Source organism: Siniperca chuatsi, linkage group LG5 (assembly GCF_020085105.1).
Source record: "Siniperca chuatsi isolate FFG_IHB_CAS linkage group LG5, ASM2008510v1, whole genome shotgun sequence".
Lineage (NCBI taxonomy): Eukaryota > Metazoa > Chordata > Actinopteri > Centrarchiformes > Sinipercidae > Siniperca > Siniperca chuatsi.
The window spans coordinates 30272465-30297545 of record NC_058046.1 but is presented as its reverse complement, the minus strand read 5'-3'; the positions used below and the strand labels follow the sequence as shown (position 1 = coordinate 30297545).

General features: G+C 41.3%; 1 protein-coding gene across 28 annotated transcripts in view; it reads right to left on the bottom strand.

Annotated features, from left to right (window-relative positions):
• LOC122875719 (voltage-dependent N-type calcium channel subunit alpha-1B-like) overlaps window positions 1–25081 on the bottom strand; it is a 291644-nt gene that overhangs the window by 47109 nt on the left and 219454 nt on the right. For 20 of the 28 annotated variants that reach the window (XM_044195131.1, XM_044195143.1, XM_044195144.1 and 17 more), the window contains 7 exons: window positions 23396–23512; window positions 23118–23183; window positions 22876–22967; window positions 7821–7971; window positions 6928–7055; window positions 5662–5758; window positions 2803–2908 (listed from right to left, as the gene is read on the bottom strand). In XM_044195131.1, the coding sequence (XP_044051066.1) occupies window positions 2803–2908; window positions 5662–5758; window positions 6928–7055; window positions 7821–7971; window positions 22876–22967; window positions 23118–23183; window positions 23396–23512 (757 nt within the window). Of the gene's footprint in view, window positions 1–2802; window positions 2909–5661; window positions 5759–6595; window positions 6693–6927; window positions 7056–7820; window positions 7972–22875; window positions 22968–23117; window positions 23184–23395; window positions 23513–25081 lie in introns of all 28 variants that reach the window. The other 8 variants (XM_044195130.1, XM_044195133.1, XM_044195137.1 and 5 more) reach the window with 1 other exon arrangement.

Below are 25081 nucleotides of genomic sequence, written 5' to 3'. Positions count from 1 at the left end.
TTGTAGGTCTAGATTTGTTACAGTGGGTTACAGTGTATTTGCTGTCATGGCACCGAAACTCTGAAATTGAAAACTACCGCTCACATTTATCATCGCTACTTCTGTATTGTATTTTAAATGTCTTTTAACTGATTTGTATGACATTATATCTTCTACAGGCAATACTGTATTATTGTATCATCCGTATTTTAATTGTTATATTTTATAATTTTATTACTGTCTCTCATATTCTTTGTTTAAGCACTTATTAACTATGTTTAGAAAAGTTCTAAACAAATATCTTTATTATTACTATTATTACTATTATAAGTGGTAGTAAATATTCTGAGTTGTAGTAGTACGACCATCAAGGGTAACCATTTGACCTGCTATCTTTCAGCATGGGCTGGGCTCACACTCAACACAACTCTCACTGGCTTGTTCCCTGTAATTGATTTTATAGTGTTTTTTCCCCTCCACCTTCAAGTCATGAACAAATTGATTAGTCACAACAAGTCAAAACAAGAGACTTGGCTAACAGAAACTTAAGTTAAACAAGCCAAAAACCTAGTTCTGTTGTTCACTTTCCAAGGGTCTTTAATGCTATCTCCACCCAGATTACTAGCCAACATCCTAGACAAACTATCTTAGGCAAAATCCAGATCATTTTCTCATTATAATAATTATCATGCACTTACAATGTGTTTCTAATCCTCTTATGGTGCCTTATAGTCACCACTTCCAGTGTCATTTACCATGCTAAGTAATGTACATGTATATTCACTTCAATTTAATGTTACTCGAGGCGAGGCAAGGTTAACATTATTCATATAGTATTAGACGGTGTAATCCCTCATTCGTCCAGGAGTGTTCTATCGTAGAAAAGGTTTCAGTCGTAGTCATCTGGACACTGTTTTCAGAATCAAGACGTTTCGGCTCCCATCCAGAAGTCATTCTCAATTGTGAAAAAATTGGACGGGAACTGGAAATTTAAGCTACTCTGAGTTACATAAGCCCTGCCCTCAAGAAGGAATCTGCCTGAGTATCTGTTATAGCTAGTTTCACCTGAAACTGACCTAATAGTTTCAAGATGGCCCAGTAATCAGTAATCAGGCCTATTGTTCTCTGGCTGCATCTACTTCATCACTGTTAAGTGCCTGATTAGCATGTGATAGGCGTGACCAAGGTGATAATACACCTTGTATTATCACCTTTTCTTACGATGGAAAACCAGAAAGAAAGCCTTTACATTAGTCTATATGGAGTTATTTTAGCACTAGCACAAATTGAATCTGAATTTAAGAGTTTTGAATTTGAAATGTTAAAACTGAATGTTGTATGCAAAATTCAAAATTCTGTTTCAACTCAGAGGCACTCATCCGGGGGACTCTAGACTAGAATAGAAGTGCTCTGATTCAATCCAACTCCTTTTACAGGACTTCTTCATACCCCAAGGATTTCTGGGTATGTAGGCCACGTAGGTAGCTGTGTAGTCTCTCCCATTTTGTCATGGCTGACAAAAGACCTGCTGCACCTCACAACTCACAGGTAAGTGTATTAGCACTGTTTTTTATCTAGCGCACATGCTGAAATAAAGCCTTACTTAGGTCTGGTGACATGTAAACCGAGATCACTGTAGTGTGTGGCAGTAGCATTGAATTTAGTATCAGTGTTGCTACAGTCAATGTTCGGATTGCTTGCGACGCCAATTATAACATATTTAATTTGGTGGCAAGATGGCCGGATCTACCCACAGTGGCTACCTATTGAAACACTGGCTGATAACACTGATATCACTCCGAGTACTGAGCAAGAACGACAGTATAACACCATCCATGCCTCCACTAGGTCAGTTGTTGAATGATGCATCGGAGTCCTCAAGCGCAGGTAAGCTATGATATTTGCATATCATACAAATAATTTCCCTTGCACAGAAACTCTAATCAGCCTATTTCTTCCATTACTCCCACTTAAACTTGCCTTTATGCTGTCTTTATTCTGAATTATTCATTCTATGCCTAAAACTGTCTGCAAATTTATGCTGAAAAACTGAATAAATGTGTAAACATGGAAATACAAACTAACTAGGAAAATACAGGATAAAGCTAAATAAAGTTGAAAAAAGGTAATTCAATCAAGTGAAAAAGAAGATTGAGGAAAAAAAGTAAACAAAAAAGTGAATGCATTAAAGTCCTAAAATTGGGGCATATCTTGGTCAGCTCTGCAATGAATGTGACAATGGATAAGCGTCACTGGCCGAAGGGGGTAGAGGAGACAGAAAATGACGCTATCCATGGTGCTGACACATTGATCAGGACAGATTACCGCTCAAAGCAGAGCTGACCATTCACGTTTTTCTTTTAAATCATCGCCTCATGTTAATTCTAAATATGAAAGAGACAAAGATAAAGAGAAACAGACTAAATAAATAAATAAACAAACAAACAAACTTGCCACTTTGTGAGATGTTTGGGCCTGACAGTACCCTAATCATTAGCTGTATTTTCTAGGTTTCACTGCCTTGCAGTCTGAGGAAGTTGAAACTGAATTTTGAGAAACTGAATTTGAAAACTGAATTTTAAAATTGAATTCCAAACTGAATTTGGAACACCACTGAAATTTAAATAATACAATATGAAGCTATACAAGTTAAATTCATTTTCAAACCATTAGATTCAATTTCAATGTGGGAAATACAATTTAAAATTTTGCATACAATATTCAGTTTGAACATTTCATATTAAAAAGTGTAAAATTTCAATTTCAATGTGTATATTTTATTCTCATTAGATCTTCTATTCTAATGATGTGTGTTTCTCTGACCTGAGGCCAGTTTGATCTCCAGGGCAGTGCGAATCAGGGCCATCAGGGTGGAGGTGAAGTGGACAGTGTTGTCATCAGCGATGGGCATGTTCATTTTGACAAGGCGCTAAGGAGAGGAGATGAGTGGTAACAGAGAGACATTAGGTCACTGAGTGATAGCAAATAGCCTGATCACATTCAATTCACCAAGAGAAATCAATCTGTGTGCTGCTGTGATCCAATACCCTCCATGGATTCACTCTCTTAGCAAAAAGGATTTTAAAGGTGCTTTGCCAAATTTTCTTGTTTGGCCATATTGGTAAAATATTATGGAGACTCAGTTCAGCACACAAAAAGCCTTTTCCACAAGTACATACAGAGGAGACAAACTAGACATTCACATTCGCTGCTATTGGCTACAGTATGCACTACACTGCAAGTCAAAGTGCACTGGTGCAAGACTGACACTGACCAAAAAAAGGGTATGAGAAGGCATGTAACACATAACCATGAAGGTGCCTCGACAGTCGCAGGAGCTCGACTCTGTGGTTGCCATCCTAGCAATCATCAACTTTGGAGTTGAGGAGGTTGAGTATGCGCTACATGTATAGTGGCAGCTAGAAATACAGAGTGTCCATTCCACCAAGCTTGCAGCCTTAGCAGGAAGACTTGGTTCATAAAGGAGTACTGGCACCACTCGGTGCATACAGAATGCTGTGGGATTGTTGCTATAAGAGTTGAGCTCCCCTGAACACAAAAAGCATTCATCTACATGTGCCATCAGTGGCAGTGCAGAAAGTAAGACCAGAGTCAGAAGGAGACGGGGATGGAGAGCTGAGGGGCAAACACACACACACACACACACACACACACACACACACACACACACACACACACACATACATACATGTACAACCATGCTAATTTGCATGTGGTCACACACTCACCTACACATACACACAACCACAGGCTGCACAATCAATTAGAAAGACAGCAATACTGATAGCTAGTAATTTCAAAACACAAGTACAGTAACTGGTTTAGACAGAATGCTTGTCTAAAAATTCAGGGTGAATGAGATCTCATATTTTACTTAACCAGAAAATCTTAACCAGGTCTTATTTGTAAACATTTTTATAGCCTTTATACTTCATACGACCCCTTTTTAAACCTGGTATAAACATGAAATATGCAACTGTATTTGTTATGTGATCATTTATACCTGGTATTATCATCTCGATTTTGCTTACAATGTGAATAGATCTCAACATGCATTATTAGGTAGGAAGAGCTGGTGGACTTGTCAACAAACCAGGTGGATCTAAACAAACAATGTGGTCAACAAGGTCACGTGACAGAGGGAGACAGCTGAAGGCATTAAACCCCCCCAGAGCAGCGCATAACACTGGCCGAAAAATATTAATTTCCATATACAATCATTACAAAAAGAAAGTTTGGACGATGATGTATTTTTCTGAATGTCAAAAACAAATGACTCTTTGTAATATCAGAATGTATTATTCATTGCATTATTTTCATGGCACTCTAATGGTCATACTATATGGTCCCAAAAAGTCGAAGCCCAAGGAAGCCTGGCAAACTTTTTTGGCATATGCAACAGGTGAGCTTTAATTGGGATGAAACGGGCATTTACATAATACTTCCAAAGAAGGCATCTCTAGGCTACTTTTCTGTGGCCTTGCTAACTAGGTTAATATTACCTATACTGTAAGAAGCTAATTGGAGCCAGTGGAGAAGCTTGCTAGGACTGCTGCTAGCTCAACTTTTCCTGTCAGTCATGTGACCCTCGTCTTGCACGTTATAGCTTTCCCTCCCAAGATGATACTGCTGTATGAACTCTACTAATTTTTCATTTCCTGAGGAAGAAGTAGCCTGTATCTGTCTGATGGGAAGCTTGAGATGGCAGGAAGAGGTGGAGTTAGGTGACCCTTTCAACTTGTTGTTGTTGTGTGATGATACTGTACAAATGTAATTTACTCCTGGTTGAGATCTGATAACAATGTGAGCCGGATGTTGCTGGATGGTTGATGATGATGATTGCATTCTGTTTGCAATGTGTTCTGTTAGCATTTACACTTGCGTTAACATGCAGTTTTCCTGATTCTGATAAAATATCAAGATACAGATCACATGTTAATATCAAGAGGAAATGTGGTAAATTTCTCATTTATCTCAATCAATATTCAGCAAAAAAAATAAAATAAAATAAAAATCACATTGACATATTTTTGTCAATGCTGTGCAGCACTAACATTCTACCACAAACAAACACAAGCACACACACACACACAAACACACACACACAGACACACACACACACACACACACACACACACAAGTATTTCCAATAGTGAATGGACTGAGATGAGATGAGAGAAAGAATGAGAGGAAATGGGCAGTAAAGACAGGACCACAAAGTGAAAAGCAAACATAGAAAGTATTACTCCCACATAAAAGCAACAGAAGTTACACACACACACCTGTGCGCACGCATGCACACAGAGACACACACACACACACACACTGCTCCACAGAATAAAACCCCAACTAGGCAAACTAGGCAAATTTCCTCCATAAACATAATATATCCTAATTAACATGACTTTTAAGTCTTCTTAGTTAAGCTCTATGTTATTATCATTAGTGATGGGCATTAGCCCACACAAGCAGCTATGCTCAAAGAAACAGTAAAGACAGTAAAGATGAAGTAGGGGCATACACCAAAAATATCAGAGTGCTAGCAAAACAAAGTAAAGAAACAATGAAACACTGCAGAGCACAGACATTGGCTTGAGTTCACGCCAATGGGAGACAGGTTATCGAGCACAGGGAAGAAGGTGGAGGAAGAGGAGGGTCTACCTTGCAGGCGACTCTTGGCGGACATTTCTTTCCCAAACCTAAGGGTGGGGACATGTGGAGCAGCATCTGATACATATCGAGGTACTTGATTCGGCCACTTCACAGGGCAGGAAATCAAAAATGAACAAAACGTGAAGGAGGAAGGGGAGTTAGAGAAGGAGGAGAGGAACAAAGGGAGGAAATCAAAAAACAAGAAAATAATGGAAAGGAAAAACAGAAATCTGTTGTTAATAGATTTCCTAGAGTGAGATGTAAGGTGGATGTCATCACCGGCCGTTGTGTCGGGGCACGGGGATGCATCGCTGTGGAACTCAGGATCCCTGACAGGAAACATGGGATGTAAAGAGTGAGTTTGATAGGAGAAGGGAGGAGGGGAGAGAAGAAGGGATGATGGGTTGACCAAACACACAGGATGCTGATGGGAGGGAAGAGAAATGACAGCAGTGTAATGGGGATGTCTGCCTCTGCATGCTAGCAGACATCCCACTGGTATTTCAACCAGGGTGCACGGAGACAAAGGTTTCAATGCCAGCCTGAACTTTGGTTTGGGGCTTTCACGTCTTTATAAAAAGATCCTATCACATTCTTTATAAGGCTTTTGATCTGATTCAGATGTTTTGAAGAACTGAATGTAGTGATCAAATTTCTTTCAAGACTTTTGAGGGTTTAATCTGATAGAAATGTGAAGTAAAACATGTCTGCTGTCTAAACACGACAGACAGGAGAAAGTAGGCATGGCAGGCGCCATGTTGGGACACAATGGCTTTGAAAGCTTTGTGTCCACTCTGGCATCATCAATCAAAGCCAGTCAGTTTGGAGGGGCGGGTGCTAGTGTAAAGGCGATTTCATTGGTGCACAGCCATTCAGTTAAAAGTCTCTTGGCATAGAGGTACACAAAGCACCCTAGTGACGGAAATGTCTGGTATTTGCAAACCTTGTATGCAACCCTATTAGGGCAGTTCTTCCCTAAGCCAAGGGGGGGTGAGATAACGCGTAACAAATTGTACATATCCTTATAGGAAATCCGTCCGCTGTGGAAAAGAACAAGCACATAAATAAACAAATGTTCAGGACAGCTTAAAATAAAACAATGATCATCAGTGGCTGACTGCATACAACAAGGTATAGGAACAAGGCCTGTGTATGAGGCCTCAATCAGTCACCTCAGTTAGAAACGGGGAAGAGAGTAGTAAAGTTAGGGTGTTGATTCCCTTCACTTTACTTTGAATGCTATTCCCTGGGGCCTAGAGGGAGGCTTGAACATACCATGCAGCTGGGTCATAGTCGGCCCAAACCCGGATGAACTCATCGAGGTGATGAGGCCCCAGGATGGAGGAGTCTCTGGTTAGGTACTCAAAGTTATCCATTATGACAGCCACAAACAGGTTCAGCATCTGGAACACAGACATTAGGTTGAGTTTACACCTGTGTTTTGGCCTGGTTGCACCAGCATTTAAAACATTTTGAAAGTTTGGAGCATAATCAATTAATGTCAATGGCACTGGCATGATCAGCCGAGCCGCTTGTAGAGGTGAAGCAAATCTGCACTTTTATGTCAAGTTCAACTTTGGTGAACGCTGACATGCCAATTTGTGCCGCTGACCAATAGCAACCGTCGTGTCAGTGCTGACCTTAGAGGGAACTGAGAGCCGAATGTCAGCTATAGTATGATAGCATTTTAGTTGTGTTGCACCATCCACTTGTGATCAAACGAAAGAGCAAACCCTGCTCTATCGGAGTATAAACTGAGAGGCATGGTTTTGAAATAAGAGGAGTTAATACCAATGTCACTTCTATAAACTGAATAAACTAGCAATCAAGCTTTAGTAAGCCAGCTAACTCTCAGGGCTGGCTAAGTGAGCCAGGTAGCTTGAAGAGCTATTGTGACTGATTAGCACTAGCAGGTTCCTGGCTGGCTAGCTTGTTAGTGGTTAGCTGGCTAGTTACAGTAGTTCACCAATTAGCTTTGGAAGTCACTATGTCTCTAAGCTTCTAGCACCACCTATTTTTTGAGGACATTTGGAAGAATTTCACTGTGCTACTTTCTGGTGTGACCAGAGCTTCAGACAAGGCCAATGTGACCCAGCAGTCACATTTGACAAAATAAATCACATGCCAACAGTTACAGTGGCTACATTTAGGTGTGTTTCAGTACTGACCAGGAAAGAGCAGAGGAAGATAAAGGAGACAAAGTAGAAGTAGGCAAAATCACTGCCACACTCTTTTCCATGGGACCCTGATCGCTCGTCACAGGCTCGGTGACTCAAACATGATAACATGATCTCGTGCCAGGCCTCACCAGTTGCGCTCCTGATACACATAAAAACACAGACAGACAGAGAGAAAGAGAATCTTTGATTGAAGAGAATAAGGGTTGGCAGCATTTTGCAGGTCTGCAATTCAGCTTCAACAACATTAAACGGACAAGGTTGAATTCTGTTCTGTTTTTTTAGAGTGAAATGATAGTTTAATTACATCTGACTGATGTTACATTAATGCCTCTTGCAGAAAAAGTCAGATAATGTAGACTCAAGAGAAGCTGAATTGAAAATGTGCAAAATTGTGCTTGAAGCTAAATTTACTTGGTTGGCTAACCTTGTTTAATGTTACTTTATCAGAGTGTTACTTAGAGCCCCTGAAAACTTTGTTTCAAATCTCAAATATTTCTCTACAACATTAAATATTCATGATTAAATAAGCAACAATTAATGTTAAAGTTTGAAAAAAAAACATTCTTAGGTATCATTTATTACCAATTTAATACTCAAAGACTAATCAGCTTCATCAGCACTGTGTGGGTGTGGTTTGATCACATTTGATTGACAGTAGCCTAGCAATATAAGCAACAACCATCCAACTGCGAACAGATTTTGATTCAAAGTTGCTTAATTCAGATTAGTAGTTAGAAGTACATCTTCTCCCAACATAGCCCACCCACTTCCAATCAGTATGAAGAGCACAGATAAAAATGCAAAAAAACAAAAATTTTCTCATGTGAAATTCCTAAAACTTGGGCAGAAAACTGTGCGTTCATGTAGGACCTTGTGGCTCACAGTAAGAAGCTGACTGAGAAAATAGGTTTGGGGGCCTTTCATGCTTTACTAATGAAACTAAAATCCAAATATAAGTTTAAATCAGTCTGAAACCCAGGATGGTGTTGGGCTATGTGTCTGAAATCTGCAGTGTCATTTGGATTTCAGAGAACAGTTTATTAGAATCAGTGGGTAACTATTGAACTTCAATGAGAGAATGTACAGCTGTAGACACCCTAAGTATATGGACTTGACTTCAACTGTTCCAAAAACACATCTTACAAAGATCAAATTTTAACAGAGACAGGGGTTATGATCTCCCCTTATATAGGACTATCTGTTATCACGTGATTAAAATTTTATACTTAGGTCACATAATGACAACTGAGCTATCTCCATGACAATTGAGAAATGGATGACACCCATTGAGGAAGACTGCAAGATGCGGTAGAAAGCTTCTGCAAAAGCTAGTAAATAAACCTTGAGTTAAACATTTTTGTTACACTTGTCAAGAATGAACTTTCATGCTCAACATCTTCCACAGTTTTTTGGCAGAATGTGGATACAAATGACCTTCCTTACAGTGTGTGTTAACCCCATGGCTGACATCCAAGTATTTACAGAAATTCAAATTAAATTAACAAAGTATCTATGCAACAGAACAGCTGTGCTGAGAGTTTGCGGATGTTCCACTGTTTACTAGAGCTTGTTTCTGCTTCCTGTTATAATGAGGCAGCAGTCCTCTTGAGGCCAGATCTAATTGAAGGCTTGCTGAACACTGACTATCTGGCAGAGCAGTAGGAACATTACAGAAATCTGTGTTCCTCCTACTCACTAATTCTTAACTAATTCGTACCATCTCTTAAACATGAGGCCAGGATCAGAGTGGATAACAAAAGCATGGAGAGTGTTGCCAGTTGGTTGTTTTGATGGCTATATCCTGGACCATAAGTCACCTTCATTTGGCAATGCAACATATGCATTTCACTTTGTAAAAAAGACAATGAGACTGGGCAAGAGTCTGGTTCAAACAGCCCACAGATAGAGACTGTCAAGAACAACTTCAACTTCTTACTTAATTGATTATTTCCATTTTATGCTGCTTTATACTTCTGCTCTACTGCATTTCAGAATGAAATATTGTACTTTTTACCCCATTACCTTTATTTAACAGCTATACTTACTAGTTATTTAGCAGATTCAAATTTTACACACAAAACATATTATCATCTTATAAAATATGATGGACTGTTATCAGATTAAATTACCCAAAAGTAAACCGTAAATGTGCAATCGCTTTAGGGAGAGGGGGGAGGGAAATGGGATAAGAGCTAAGCTAACCCAGCTTGGACCTAAGGTTATTCCACTACCCCGCCTACTTCTGGCTAATACCCGGTCGCAGGAAAATGAAATGGATGAAATAAGACTCGGCTAACTCAGCAACGGGAAAGCAGAGACTGTAAAAATGCCCACATTTTTACATAGACCTCCCTTCATCACAAAATCCCAGATCAAGCTATTGCACTCGACAGGCGGACCATGTTCCGCGCTGACAGAACACAAGAAGAGGGGAGACGGACTCAAATGTAGTCAAAGTTGATGGACAATGTTCCCCAGATGTCGAGCTTTTAATGTTAAGATGTTGACCATATTATCTGCCCAGAGAGTTCACCGGTTGTTTTGTAGCTGCTGTTTACGTTCTGCCAGACGCAAATTCAAAAAATGCACTACAGGAATTGTATATGGTCATCAGCAGTCACATGACAAAACAACCGGATGGTATTTTTATTGTAGCTGGTGATTTTAATCAAACAGACCTAAAGTGTTTTACCTAAATTTCACCAGCATGTCCACACCCCCACCAGGGCCTGGATCATGTTTACATGAACATTTCTGGCAGCTACCAAAGCCCTCCCCTGCCCCCATTTTGGTCAATTAGACCATATTTCTCCTGCCTACTTACACCCAGCTACTTAAAAGGGTCAAACATCACAAAAAACTGTTTAAGTGTGGACAGATGAAACTACAGCAGCTGTATAGAACTGTTTTGAGTGCACAGACTGAGGAATATACATCAACAGTGACATCATACATCAGCAAATGTGTTGATGATGTGATGATCACAAAGACAATAAAATCATTCCACAACCAAAAGGCCTGAATGAATGGAGAGGTGAGGGCCTTATCCAGTGCCAAAAAAGCTGCCTTTCAGTAAGGTGACAGGGAAGCATACAATACCGCTAGAGTGAGACTGAAAGCTGACATCAAGCAGGCAAAGCGGAGACATCAGGAGAGACCAAAGAGAGACCAAAGAGAGACCGAAGAGAGACCGAAGAGAGACCTCAACAACACCAAAGATATGTGGCAAGCAATCCAGACAATCAATTAAATTACATTTTATTTATATAGCGCCAATTCATAACAGAAGTTATCTCATTGCGCTTTTCCTATAGAGCAGATCTAGACCATACTCTTTATAATATTAATTACAGAGACCCAACAAATCCCACCATGAGCAAGCATTTGGCGACAGTAGCAAGGAAAAACTTCCTTTAAGAGGGCAGAAACCTTGGACAGGACTCAATGGTGGGCGGCCATCCACCACTGTCGTGTTAGGTTTTGAGAGAGAGAGAGAGAAAGAGAGAGAGAGAGAGGTTTTGAGAGAGAGAGAGAAGGGACGGGGGTCACAGGCTACAAAAGTAGGAGTGCTGGTCATCATGTGTGAGGCAATGGCGCCAGATGAGTTTAACACATTTTATGCTCGCTTAGATCTCCTCAATAAAGAGTCAGCAGTGAAGTCTACTCTGCCTGTACCAAAAAGGTCTGCAGTGACTACTAAACGACTACCGTCCTGTGGCTTTGATAAACTGGTCTTCCAGCTCATCAAAAACAACATCCCAGCTAGCCTGGACCCTAACCAGTTTGCATACAGAACCAACAGATCCACAGAGAATGCTATCTATACTGCCCTCCACTCATTCTTCACACACCTTGAAAATAGCAACACCTACATTGAAATGCCATTTGTTGATTTCAGGTCAGCATTCAACACAATCTCCTCCATGAAACTGATTGGCAAACTTAGCACTCTGGGCTTGAGTACTACACTCAACTGGTTATTGGACTTCCTCACAAACAGACCCCACACAGTTCGGACTGGCAATCACACCTCCTCCACTCTAGGGCACATGATACATGTGCCTCCCAAATTTCGTATATTTGGGTGAAATGGGGCCGCTCTGTAGGGGTCGCTAGCGATCCATTTTGCCACACCCATGCCCAAGACCCATATCAGATGTAAATCTTTGCCACTTCTGACATGTGTGCAAAGTTTTGTGAGCACCTTTAGGCCCTCAAATGTGATTTATTTGGGGGTGGGGAGATAACAATTCGTTGCATTACAGCGATGAGTGGCCCCTCGCACCTCCACGTCATGGCGCGCCACATTCCAGAGCCGTTGCCAGAGGTCGGCCGACGTGGTTCTGAATCTTCCAGTGTTTTGGATGCCACTCGAAAGAGTTGAATGCCACTTCCTTTGTCCACTATGTGGCGCTAGAGAACAACTACTAATTATATGTTATCCATCCAAGTGTACACCACACGTATAAAATTTAATATAAATCAAATGATTATTGCGACACAAGGCTTACTTCCTGGCGCAATGACTATAACTCCTAATTGGCATGCAGATATCCCCAGGCCGGTGGAAAACAAGCACTGATCATACATGATGTTGCCGTATATCAAGTGTAGACCACACAACTTAAATTTCATGTAGATCAGATGATGTTTGTTACATGTGGCTTGCTTCCTGTTGCCAGGAACTGGCAAAATGACTATGACTCATGAATGTCACAAAAGTGTTACTAAGAGTGGTCCATCAATAACCATATGAAGTTTGAGGATGATCAGTTGAAACAGTGCTGAGTTATTCCCACTTCCTTTTAGGCATGGCGTCACACGTCTGCCATGGCAACCCCATTCGACACATCAACAGATATCATATAACAAGATAACATATATCAAGTGCAGACTACACAATGTAAATTTCATGTAGTTTGTATGATTTTTGCCACACATGGCTTGCTTCCTGTTGCCAGTAGTGCTTCCTATTGCCAGCAGGTGGCGCTCTGACTATGTCTGAATATTGGCATGTAGATATCTTCAGGCTCAGACTCTTATCAAACATGTTAAATTTATAATGTGGAGCTGAGGTAGCACAGTTTGGAACGAGATTTTTTGGAACCAGGTAGCACTGCTACTAAATTTGGAACCAGGGAGCACTGTTACTAATTTTGGAATCCAGACGGCTTGAGAAAACATAAAAAGCTTCGCAATTTAGCATCAGAACGGTCTTTAGATTACACTGCCTAAATATGAAGTCAATCAGATTAATTCTCTAGGAGCAGTTGAACATCGAAAAATCTCTAAAATTCGCTAAACTTTTCCTCATCGCCATGGCAATGCCATTTGAGGAAACCTAAAAAGCTTCCCCCATTTAGCGTCACAAAGGTCTTTGTCGAGCCGATTAATTCTCTTGGAGGAGACAAGTACGGAGCATGTAAATGGCGAAAAATGGTATGTTAAATTCAAAATGGCTGACTTCCTGTTTTAGAGTATCCAAGAGACTTTTTTTAAGTCTACATCTGCCTCCCAAATTTTGCCAATGTGCCACCCCCAAGCCCAAAAATGCACTCAAATTGAAGTATTTACCAGTTCAAGTCTGAGCACAAAGTTCCATGACTTTTTTAGCATTCTAAATAAATAGGTTTTACAGTCAGCCCTATCAAGGAGACACCATCATATGGTTAGCAGTTTCAATCAGTCCCAAAATATTATTTATTATGTGAGTCAACTACAGTGGTGTGAAAAAGGGTTTGCCTCCTTCCCGATTTCTTATTTTTTTGCACATATATTTAAACACAAAATGCAATTTTTAAATGAAGGTTGTTATTATTAAGGGAAAACAAAATCCAAACCTATATGGCCCTGTGTGAAATAGTGATTGCCCCCTAAACCTAATAACTGGTTGGGCCACCCTTAGCAGCAACAACTGCAATCAAGCATTTGCGATAACTTGCAATGAGTCTTTTACAGCGCTGTGGAAGAATTTTGGCCCACTCATCTTTGCAGAATTGTTGTAATTCAGCCACATTGGAGGGTTTTCGAGCATGAACTGCCTTTTTAAGGTCATGCCACAGCATCTCAAAAGGATTCAGGTCAGGACTTTGACTAGGCCACTCTAAAGTCTTCATTTTGTTCTTCTTCAGCCATTCAGAGGTGGACTTGCTGGTGTGTTTTGGATCATTGTCCTGCTGCAGAACCCAAGTTTGCTTTAGCTTGAGGTCACGAACAGATGACCAGACATTCTCCTTCAAGAGTTATTGGTAGACAGCAGAATTCATGGTTCCATTTATCACAGCATATCTTCCAGGTCCTGAAGCAGCAAAACAGCCCCAGACCATCACACTACCACCACCATATTTTACTCTTGGTATGATGTTCTTTTTCTGAAATGCGGTGTTACTTTTATGCCAGATGTAATGGGACACACACCTTCCGAAAAGTTACATTTTTGTCCACAGAGTATTTTCCCAAAAGTCTTGATGATCCCCAAGACTTTTGGGAAAATACTCTGTGGACTGACAAGACAAAAGTTGAACTTTTTGGATTATTATTCAATGATGATTATAGTATAGTATATTATAATCATTAGTACTCAAGATGGCGCCGCAGAAGGTGGTCTCACCTTTGCTCATGCAGCAAAACTTCGGAGGAGAGGGAAACGTGCCAGTGTGCTTGTGCGCCTCTGTCAGTGCGGACTTCGCACGCTGTCACCGGGAATATTTCTCTTCAACATGCACTCACTGTGCAATAAACTGGATGAAGTTCCGCTACTAGTGAGGAAAAACAGAGACTTTTTTTTTCATCTTCCATTTTTTGCTTCATGGAGACGTGACTGTGTGGATCGATACCGGACTCTGTGCTGCAACTGGCAGGCTTACAACTCTTCAGAGCGGATCACGACACAGAACGTTTGGGCAAAACGAAAGGTGGAGGTATCTGTTTTTGCATAAACAGTGGCTGGTGTAACGATGTGACAGTGATTCAACAGCACTGTTCTCCTGATCTGGAATATTTATTCATAAACTGTAAACCTTTCTACTCCCCCCGTGAGTTTGTTTCATTCATTCTGGTCATTGTGTTTACATTTCACCACAGGCCAACATGCAGGACGCACAGCGCATGCCACCAACCAGATACTGTGTGTTGTGTGTGGAGCAGACAAACCTGGACTCCTTAGTTATTGTCCTCTGTGACTTTAACAAGGGAAATCTCAGCCATGAACTCCCCAAATATAGAAAGTTTATTAAACATCCAACCAGAGAGGAGAATTTTCTGGATTACTGTCACACTACAGTAAGCAGTGCCTATCACAACATCCCCCGGGCTGCACTGGGACACTCTGATAATGTCACGGCCCACCTGTTTCCTGCATACAGGCAGAAATTAAGGCACTGTAAACCTGACATCAAAGCAGTGAACCAGTGAAGTTATGGAGGACCTTCGGGCGTGCTTGGACTACACTGACTGGGATGTTTTCAGGACTGTTACCAACAGACTGGATGAGTTCACAGAGGCTGTGACATCATATATCAGCTTCTGTGAGGACTGCTGTATACCATCACGCACTAGGGTGAGTTACAACAATGACAAACCCTGGATCACAGCTAAAGTTAGAAAAGGAAGAAGCATTCAGGAGTGGAGACAGGGACAGGTTTAGGGAGTCTTAGTACAGCTTAAGCAAGGTGGTGAGGGAAGCTAAACGACTCAGAAAGCTTACAACACCAGTTCTCAGCCAATGACTCCACTCCATTAACAACTTGCGCCTGGCCAACCAACTGAATGACTTCTACTGTCATTTTGAGAGACAATGGGACAGTCCTGACACCATCCCACATGACTCCATCCACCAGCTCCAGGCCACCAGCTCCACCTCTCCCACCTCAGCAGGGGCCTTGGCCTCTCTACAACTGCCCACCCCAGAGTCTCCCCCCTCCCATACTGCAACAATGACTCTCTCCATCCTGCAGAGGGATGTAAACAGACTGTTCAGGAGGCAGAACCCCCGCAAAGCAGCTGGGCCAGACTCTGTCTCTCTATCCACCCTGAAGCATTGCACTGATCCGCTGTCTCAGGGGTTCACAGACATCTGTGAACATAACACCTCAGTGGAGACATGCCATGTGCCAGCCTGCTTCAAATCATCCACCATCATCCCTGTTCCCAAAAAACCGAGGACCACAGGACTTCATTCGCTCTGCAGAGAAGGTGATTGGCTGCAATCTACCTACCCTCCAGGAAATGTACACCTCCAGGACCCTGAGGCGTGCAGGAAAGATTGTGGCTGATCCCACGCACCCTGGACACAAACTGTGGCAGGAGGCTGCGGTCTATCAGGACCAAAACCTCACGCCACAAAAACAGTTTCTTTCTGTTAATGAAAAGAATTAGACTTTTCTGAAAGCTGGCTTTTAAGTCATAAATCAGGCCTGTCCAGAGCACTGATAAGCTTTCTCCAGCAACCTCCTCTGCCCCATGACCTTTGCCAGACTTACGTCACTAATGGAAAGTTGGATGGCAATTTCTCAATTTACGGTGGCCTGCAAAAACTCACGAAGCATGAACAACCTAAGCCAGTTTAGTACATTACAACTTACCCTCCCTGATCGTGCATAACACAACCTGACACCACCTTTTAAGGAACATCTCATGATCACTGGTCTTCATGAAGTGAAACCAGGACTTGTAAAACCTTAAACGCTAAAGGAATAAAGAAAATGACTTTGCAGTGCAGAATCAAATGTGTTAATCAATGTGCTACATTAAGTAACAATATAAGAAGGGTGTGGAACTTGATATTGTCTTTCAAAGTTAGCCACATCTCTCTCCCTATCCTTGTGTGCTCTCCTCTCCCTGTGTTCCTTGTCAGTCCTCTGTTCGTCGCTAGGTGTGTGTATGTGTGTACTGGCCTGGGCGGGGCGCCCTGGTTCTCCCTCCTGTTGCTGATCACCGGCACGCCTGACGTTCATCATCCCATCAGTCTCCACAGTATATCTACCTGGCTCTACCATACAACCAGCGCCAGATCGTCTCCGTACACCCGTATGATACCTTTGCTACGACACCTACCTCGACCAAGTTAAAGTTTGTTGTTACTCGCTGTTGTTATTTCTAATGTAACCTTGTCTGTCTCTGCCACAGAGTTATTCCCTGCTGGTGATCGCAGCCACCTTGTCCTCTCTGATCTCAGCAAAGCTGCCTTCCTGTTCTGCCTGCCCCACTACACAAGCCATACCCAGAACCTACACTCACCGTTTTCGTCCTCTGAGCCAAGTTGGTTCTCCACGGACTGTGTTGACAAATATCACTACTGGCTACAGTGGACTACACCGGACTTACCCGCTCTGGAAAAGCGCTTATCTAGCTGTGATCGTTTGCCGTATAATAATAAAAACTGTTACTACTACGATCCAGTTCTCCACTTCCCTGTGTTCTGCATTTGGGTCCTTAGATCGTGAATCATGACACTGTCATGCTGATGCCACAAGAGCAATACCCTGTCAACAAGAACTGTTCTTTATGTAAAGAAATTAATATGATGTCATACAAAGTATGGATTCTCGGTATTAACAAAACTATTCTTTTAGGACATCCATAATAATTTGGGACAGCATGTGTGATAATTTGGGATACAGTTTCAGTCCTTGCTTCCCACTCTAATGACATATGGCCAAGAATATTTTCAACTGATCTCTTGTTGTGTTAACCTTAATATTAATCAACTGAACATGCCTAAGGTTACTGGATGGTACATATTCGCCTATTATGATGTGCTGAATAGCTAATGAAACCGGAAATTGCTTCGCGCCTTGGACACAAACAACCCCACCCATCTTACAGAAGACTTTAAGGCAAGTGTGAACTTCTCGTCCTCGCTCACTCTATTCTTACGTCTCTTCTCCGCTGCAATAAATAATAATAATAATAATAATAATAATAATAATAATAATAAAAAGTGTCAGCGATCATTGCAGCAGACAGCTGTGACTGTCTCCCTCTCAGTGTGTGGCCTGCTAAGAGCAGACACACAGCAGAACTGAAAACTCTCTGAAAACCTGCATAAGATTTCTGCAACAAAGTTTAGCGCCAACGGCTACTACACAAAGTCTGCCAGCTAACTTTAAGAAATAACTAAGGAAGTTAGCACTGAGCTAACTGTAAGGTGAAGAACAGACAGAGCGACCGGTTTCTCCATCTGCACAGACAGACTGCACAGCAAGGACTTTTCTTCAATCCGAACCGTCATTCTTCCCTGCCTGGCTGATCAGATGGAACAGCCAGATGATAACAGCAACTTCAAAGCAACTTCTTCCTTTACAGACTGGTAACATAACCACCGAACATATAACTGGGCATAGCATAGCACAGCAGAGTACACGGCTAAGCACAGGACTGTGTTACTTATGTGAATGTATCTGTATTGATTTAGTTCATTGAGTTTTATTGTTGTGATGTGTTTTCACTGTTAGGTTAATTTGGTAGCCACATGCAAAATTGATGTTAGTGATGACACAGGGTCTTGCATGCAACTAACTTTCTAACCTGGCACTGTTTATCCTATACAATACACACGTATCAAACAGTAATCTGCTGCACTGTAATTTAAATAATCATGTACAAGCCATATTGTACACATTCTTTGTTGTTTTCTTATAATTGTTTATATTCTTTAATATCTTTTTGTCAATTTTATATTTTATATTTATGACCTGCAGTACTTGCTTTATATTTCTTATTATATTTCTATGTTTATTGTTTTGCACTAAAATACCAAAGCAAATTCCTTGTATGTGTAAACCTGCTTGGCAATAAAGCTGATTCTGATTCTGATCACATAAATAACTTAATAATTGAATGTAATCTTCCTTCCCCCAGCGTTTGCATCGGCCCTCATGGAGTCTCTGAGAGAGGACTACTCCAGGTCAGCAAAGGCTCAACGAGAGAGAACGAGAGAGCAGTACTCTCTTGTCCTCCACTGCGCCCCTTTCCAGATTCAGCCAGAAGAGCACCAAGGATGAGGCAGTTTAACATTAGTGTGAAACCAGCACAGATTTTTTGGTTCTCAGTTTTCAGGTTGAGATTAAGTTGAGACAAAGTCAGATCAATTCAACAATTAGTATTCATATTAACCTAGGCCAAAGAGGTTACATATTCAGTCACATATGTTTATTTGTAAGATATCTCAAAAACCTTGAGGGTATTCCATCAATCAATGAAATCTGCGCTTAATTGAAAAAGCCCTCTGTTACATCTCAACAGGAGCCATCTAGACAGCCAAAAAAGAGTGTGGTAACAAGTGAAAATGAAATACAAAAACATTTTCCAGAATGGTGAGGAGCCTAGAATGAAATGTGAAAAAGACAGATGCCACTGCTACTGGTGGGGGACCTCCACCTGAGGACCTCACACCTGCAGAGGAGCTGGCGTTAAGCTGCAACCAAGGGCGCCCACTAATAGAGGGAATAGAGGGGGGGGGGACCTCCTCAGACATTATTCCCCAAGGTGCTTGGGAGGAATATGTTCAAGGTATTGTCTACTGCTTTTGCTAAACAGGTATCAGTCTCTCTATAACTAACGGTAGGCCTACATTTTTTAGTGAGTGGAGACACTAAATGCCTGTTAGATCCCCCGACTCAAGATGCCCAAGGCTTACCTGACCCATGTGTGATTAGGTCTTATTTATTTTTAATGTGCATCTTATGCAATTCTTTCTTCTTTTTCTTTACCAACTGCAGTGTTCTTCCATTTGCAGGGAGATGACGCCAGCATGTCTAGGACCCTTCATGAGGAGACTGGAGTCACAGAGATGCCAGAGGTATGAGTAAGACCAAATGTGAAATGTTTTGGAAGTGTCTGCATTCTACAAATGATGTATAACCATACACCTTGCTGCAGGACATGACCAGAACAACAAGTGGGCCTACGTCAGCAAGGAATGAAGTGAGTAACTCTTCATATTGCTGTTATCAACTACATAATCAGCTACTATTTGACACATTTTCTCTTTCAGAGGATGTCCATTCAATATACAAGCGTCATCTGCTCATTGGCATTGAAAGCCAGAAACTGGACATAGAGTACAAAAAGCTAAAAATTAAGAAGTTGGAGAAACAAACTGAAGAACCCGTCGGACATTCTTTTACACACAGCTAAATAAAGCTTGACAGTTAGCCTGCTACGGAGCACCTTGGTTACTGAACAGGGAATCATCTAAGCCAAAGTAATGGAATGGATCTCTCACTTAAACTAGCAAGACTTATCTCTAGTAAGTAAAGTTTCTAGTTAGGGCCCGAGCAGCGACTGCTGCAAGGACCCTATTTAAGCTGGGGGGAATTATTATTTTTCTCCTAAATTAATCACATTTTTTGGGGGGCTAAAAGTGCTCAAAACTTTACATACATGTTAGAAGTGATGAAAATGTACGTCTGATATGGGTCCTGGGCTTGGGTGTAGCAAAATGGCTCGCTAGCGCCCCTTACAGAGCAGCCCATACGGCATGTTTCACGTAGATGTACCAAAGCAAATTCGTGAGGCACATGTATCATGTCCACACGCCAAAAAAAGCCTCTTGGACCCATACCTCAAACCCAACAGGAAGTCAGCCATTTTGAATTTAGTGGTCATTTTTTGCATTTTACAGGTACTTTAACAAACTCCTCCTAGAGAATTAATTGGATCGACTTAAAATTTTCAGAGTGCAATCTTTGCACAGACCTTTGTGATAAAAAGTTGTGCTGAGTGTGAGTTTTCGTTGAAGGGCATGTCCATGGCGTTGTGAAACAAGAAGTTGTTGTAACTTGAGTGTACATTGTACAATCTGCCCCAAACTTTACTTCAAATTTGGGCAGTGCAATCTAAAGACCATTGCAATGAAAAGTTGTGCGTGTGAGTTTTCGTTGAAGGGTGTGTCGGTGGCAAATTTCGATGTTTCACCATGAAACAGGAAGTTGTTGTAACTTCAGTGTACATGGTCAAATCTGCCCTAAACTTCACATGTTTGATAAGAGTCTGGCCCTGAAGACATCTACATGCCAATATTCAGTCATAGTCATAGCGTCATCTAGTAGCAACAGGAAATGTTTTGACATGTTTTATACTTCCTCAAATTTTGGCAGAAAAGCCTCAAGACCTTGATGATGCTTTATTGTGAAGCTTTTCAATTTTAATTAAACGCTGTTGCTGTGGTGACACATTATTCGCCATAAAACAGGACGTTATTGTAACTTGAGTGTACATTGTCCAATCTGTCCCAAATTTCACGTTTGATAAGAGTCCCAGGCTGAGGACATCTACATGCCAAGTAAGAATTGTAGTCATTGCGCCACCCACTGGCAACAGGAAGTAGGCCTTGTGTGACATTCATCGTTTGATTGACGTGACATTTTCTGGGTTTGGTCTATACTTGATATACTGGAATGTAACGTATACTTAGTGTGTGTTCACTAGTGCCACTTAGCGGACACAGGAAGTGACATTTAACTCCTTCGACAGTGTCCAAAATGCTTGAAAATTCACAGCTGCATCGGCCGACCTCTGGTAACGGCTCCCCAGCTGCAGCACGCCCCGACGTGCGGGAGGTGCAAAGGCCCATTCATCGCTGCCTGCAGCTTTAATGTATTGCAGTGCCTTATTGTCTTAACTGCAATTCATGAATATAAGAATAAATTAATAGTTTGTATTTATATAGGATATGTTTGTTATTAGTCTTGCTGTAGCTGAATGCAGGCCTAACCATTAATGCAGTATCTGTTCGATATACTGTATATCTGATCTTAACTGCATAAAATGTTTTTATACAGTAAGACACTTTATGATTGTGATTAATTTTATTGATTTGTTATTATTTGTTATTGTCACCCAAATGAGGCCATTCAAAACTTGTAAATTACTCCTCCTTCTGGAAACTGTCTTCTGAAGGCAGACAGCACACGTGAGAGTAAGGGCTGTCTAATGTGCCTGTATTACCAGTAATGTATTTCGTTTGCCAACTATGCTTTTATTCTAATTGTATAGAAAATCAATCTTATCTCACAATATTGTGAAGTGAACACAGCATTATTGTTAGCTAACACCGGTCACTCACCAAGACACCTGCCCAGTTCGCCACTGGTTCTCACACCGTTACTCAATTTCTTGCCGTTAGCCATTTCTTCTAATCCTTGTCTCTTTCTGGTCTCTTGGGTCTATAGTAGGCTCATAATTATAAGGCTTTGGTCCATCATATGAGTATGAATATAGATTTACAACCTCTGTAGTATCAAAACTAGCACCAGGATCCATATTTATTAATGTTAAACTTGACCTAGCTTGGCCGCTGTCCCTTATGTGACGTCATGTCCAATTTGTCTGTTTTGAGGTGGACATAAAACTCCCCTACAAAAACAACTCAAAATGTTACTGTGGTGTATGTATATATCTAGTTTCTACATAATTTTTCTACACACTGATTCACTGGCATCTCCATCCTGCAAGTTGCTATTTAAATACTTCTGTCTCTTTCCATGTCTGTAATATTTCTGTGATATGTTTCTGATATTTGTGGTGCTGTAGGTGAGGATCGTATGATAATGAGCACCAGTAATGAGCACCAGTGGTAGCAGCCCTACACACCACTACTTCTGCTCTAATATCCAGTTTTGAATTTCATAATAACCATGTCCATGTATCTTCCTCATCTGCTCCCTCATTTTTCAACAGTCTCACAGTTTAGTTGGATTGTCTGTCTGTGTGTTCATGCACAGAATGTTTTCTGTCTGGATTCAAGTTTTGGAAAGAGCTGGCATTGTCCATGTTTGCTAAACTCCACACCTCTGCCTAGTCAGGCAGAGGTGTGGAGTTTAGCAAACATGGAAAAACATGGAAAACCCAAGCATGTGATTATGTCTTTCTCTATAATCACTGTAGCAGCTCAGAAGTCCAACTTCATGTTTAAATAGCACTATGGTTTTGGTGCAGTTGCTCATTACCTACTGGGCTGTCTGCCCATCTGTAAGTCCAAGTGGTGACGTTTTTATAGAAAACTGTCTGGATTAGTCAAAGTGATCTAAGCTTCTGATACCTGAACAGCAGCATGAGAGCTTGGAGGAAAGTGCGGAAGTTGTTGTGGTGATTGATAGCTGTGTCCTCGTTCAGCTCAATGTTGCCAAACACCTACAGCAGAGACACAGTGAGGGAAATGGATTTGTACTATCTTAGCAATGTGCAATTCATGTTTTTCATGTTCAGGCCACAACATTTTAATTGTGAACCACTATTTGAATATCATGGTTTCTGTGACCACAGCAGAGCAGCATCACCCACCTGCATCCCAATGATGGCGTAAATGAAGAACAGCATAGCAATCAGCAGGCAAACATAAGGCAGGGCCTAAAGGGAACAATGTGAAACCAAAACATACGTAATTATCAATATCCACTCTGAATTATTCTAGCCCAGAGTTGGTGCAAGAAGTTACTGTATGTGGGTGTGTAAGTGTGTCAAAGTAAACTAGCACATGTGCATGTGGATGCAGATGCTAATATACATAGAGTATGTGTGTGCGCACATGTCGGTGAGCATGTGATAATTTGTGTGAGCACCTTGAAGGACTGGACGAAGGTCCACAGCAGGATACGGATGGTGTAGCCTTGCCTCAGCAGCTTGATGAGCCGAGCGGCTCTGAACAACCTCAGGAAGCTCAGGTTCAGCAACCTGTCCTGTTAAGACACAGAGAGAACATCAGGCACTTACCAAACACATGCCCTTTTTACTCACTGATAAACATACCCTTACTAGAGCTGAATTATTTTAAAAGTTACAACAGCGGGTTACAAATTATCACACCAGTGACATGCTGACCCCCTTTAACAAGCATGCTTGAGCAAAAACATAGACGGCCCAGGTGTAAATATATTCATGATGCATAAAAGATCGCCAATCTCAGATGAATGTGGTCAAAAACAATTTATTGATGATTTTAGTCATATATTGAATTCATTCCCAGTTTGTTTCTGTATTTGTAAATACATCAGGATGGTGACAGAAGGTGTAAAGAAGGCATTCTCTTTCTTCTAGAGCAGGGGTGATCAACAATATGTTGTGCAGGGCTAAAAGTCTATCTTAAAACAATACTGACATGCCCATATATACATTGAAATTCTTTTTGGTTGCTGTAATTGGCCTGCCCATACTGGCCGCAAAGGGGCCAAGGGGGACAAAATCCACAGTCCTCATTCTGTGTAAAAATGCATTCTAATGTTCAGCTGAAGCTTGTATAAGGTTTCAGCAGTCTGAGTTAGATAAATCAAGTGGGGAGCTTCCAGATTCTTTTTAGTACAAAATTCCTGCTTGCTGTTACTATCCCTCTGCCGTAGCTCAGCAAGGAACCACTGTCAGTGGAAGCACAAAAAGAATTTTGTACCAATAAATGCAAACCTATCCTTTAATCTGAAACAGAGCAGATACTACAGTACACAGAAGGTACATCTGCTGCTTCCATGCATCTAACTACACACACACAGAGCATGAACCAAGCATTTAATCCACTGTGGTTTAAAGGCATCATTCTATAAACAGTGCTTGGTTAGAAAGACAACCTGTAGACTGTTGGCCCATCACTACATGATTGCCAGTCCCTGCTCTGAAACATTCTACACACCCCAGAAGAAGTAAATGTTTATGCTATGAGCTAAGCTCCTTTAAATATGCTGTGATGACCTGCGAGAACAAACCCATCTCCTGCTTTGGGCCTTAAAGGGCCACTCCACTGATTCAACATTTCAACATCAGAAAACAGTTGTGTGTCTGGTGACAATGTGGCGTGGAGCGACAAAGTTTTCTAAGAGATATTCAATTTCAATTCAATTCAATTCAATTTTATTTATATGATGCCAATTCATAACAGAAGTTATCACATTGCACTTTTCCTATAGAACAGGTCTAGATCGTACTTTTTATAATATTATTTACAGAGACCCAACAAGTCCCACCATGAGCAAGCACTTGGAAAAACGTCCTTTGAAGAGGCAGAAACCTTGAGCAGAACCAGACTCAATTGTGGGCGGCCATCCGCTGCTGCCGTATCATGAGATAGAACTCATGAGCAAAACAAAAACGAAAGACATTCCTGGTCTGAAAATCAACCAAGCGTTTTCGACACAGCCTCGGGCTAGCAAAGTAACTAGCATTCTGATGAGATTTCTACAGTTTATCAAAAGAGAACAAGTTCGACTCAGAGCCAAGGAACTTGGAACATTTCGGTGGAAAGGTGCTAAAGTGGACTTTTG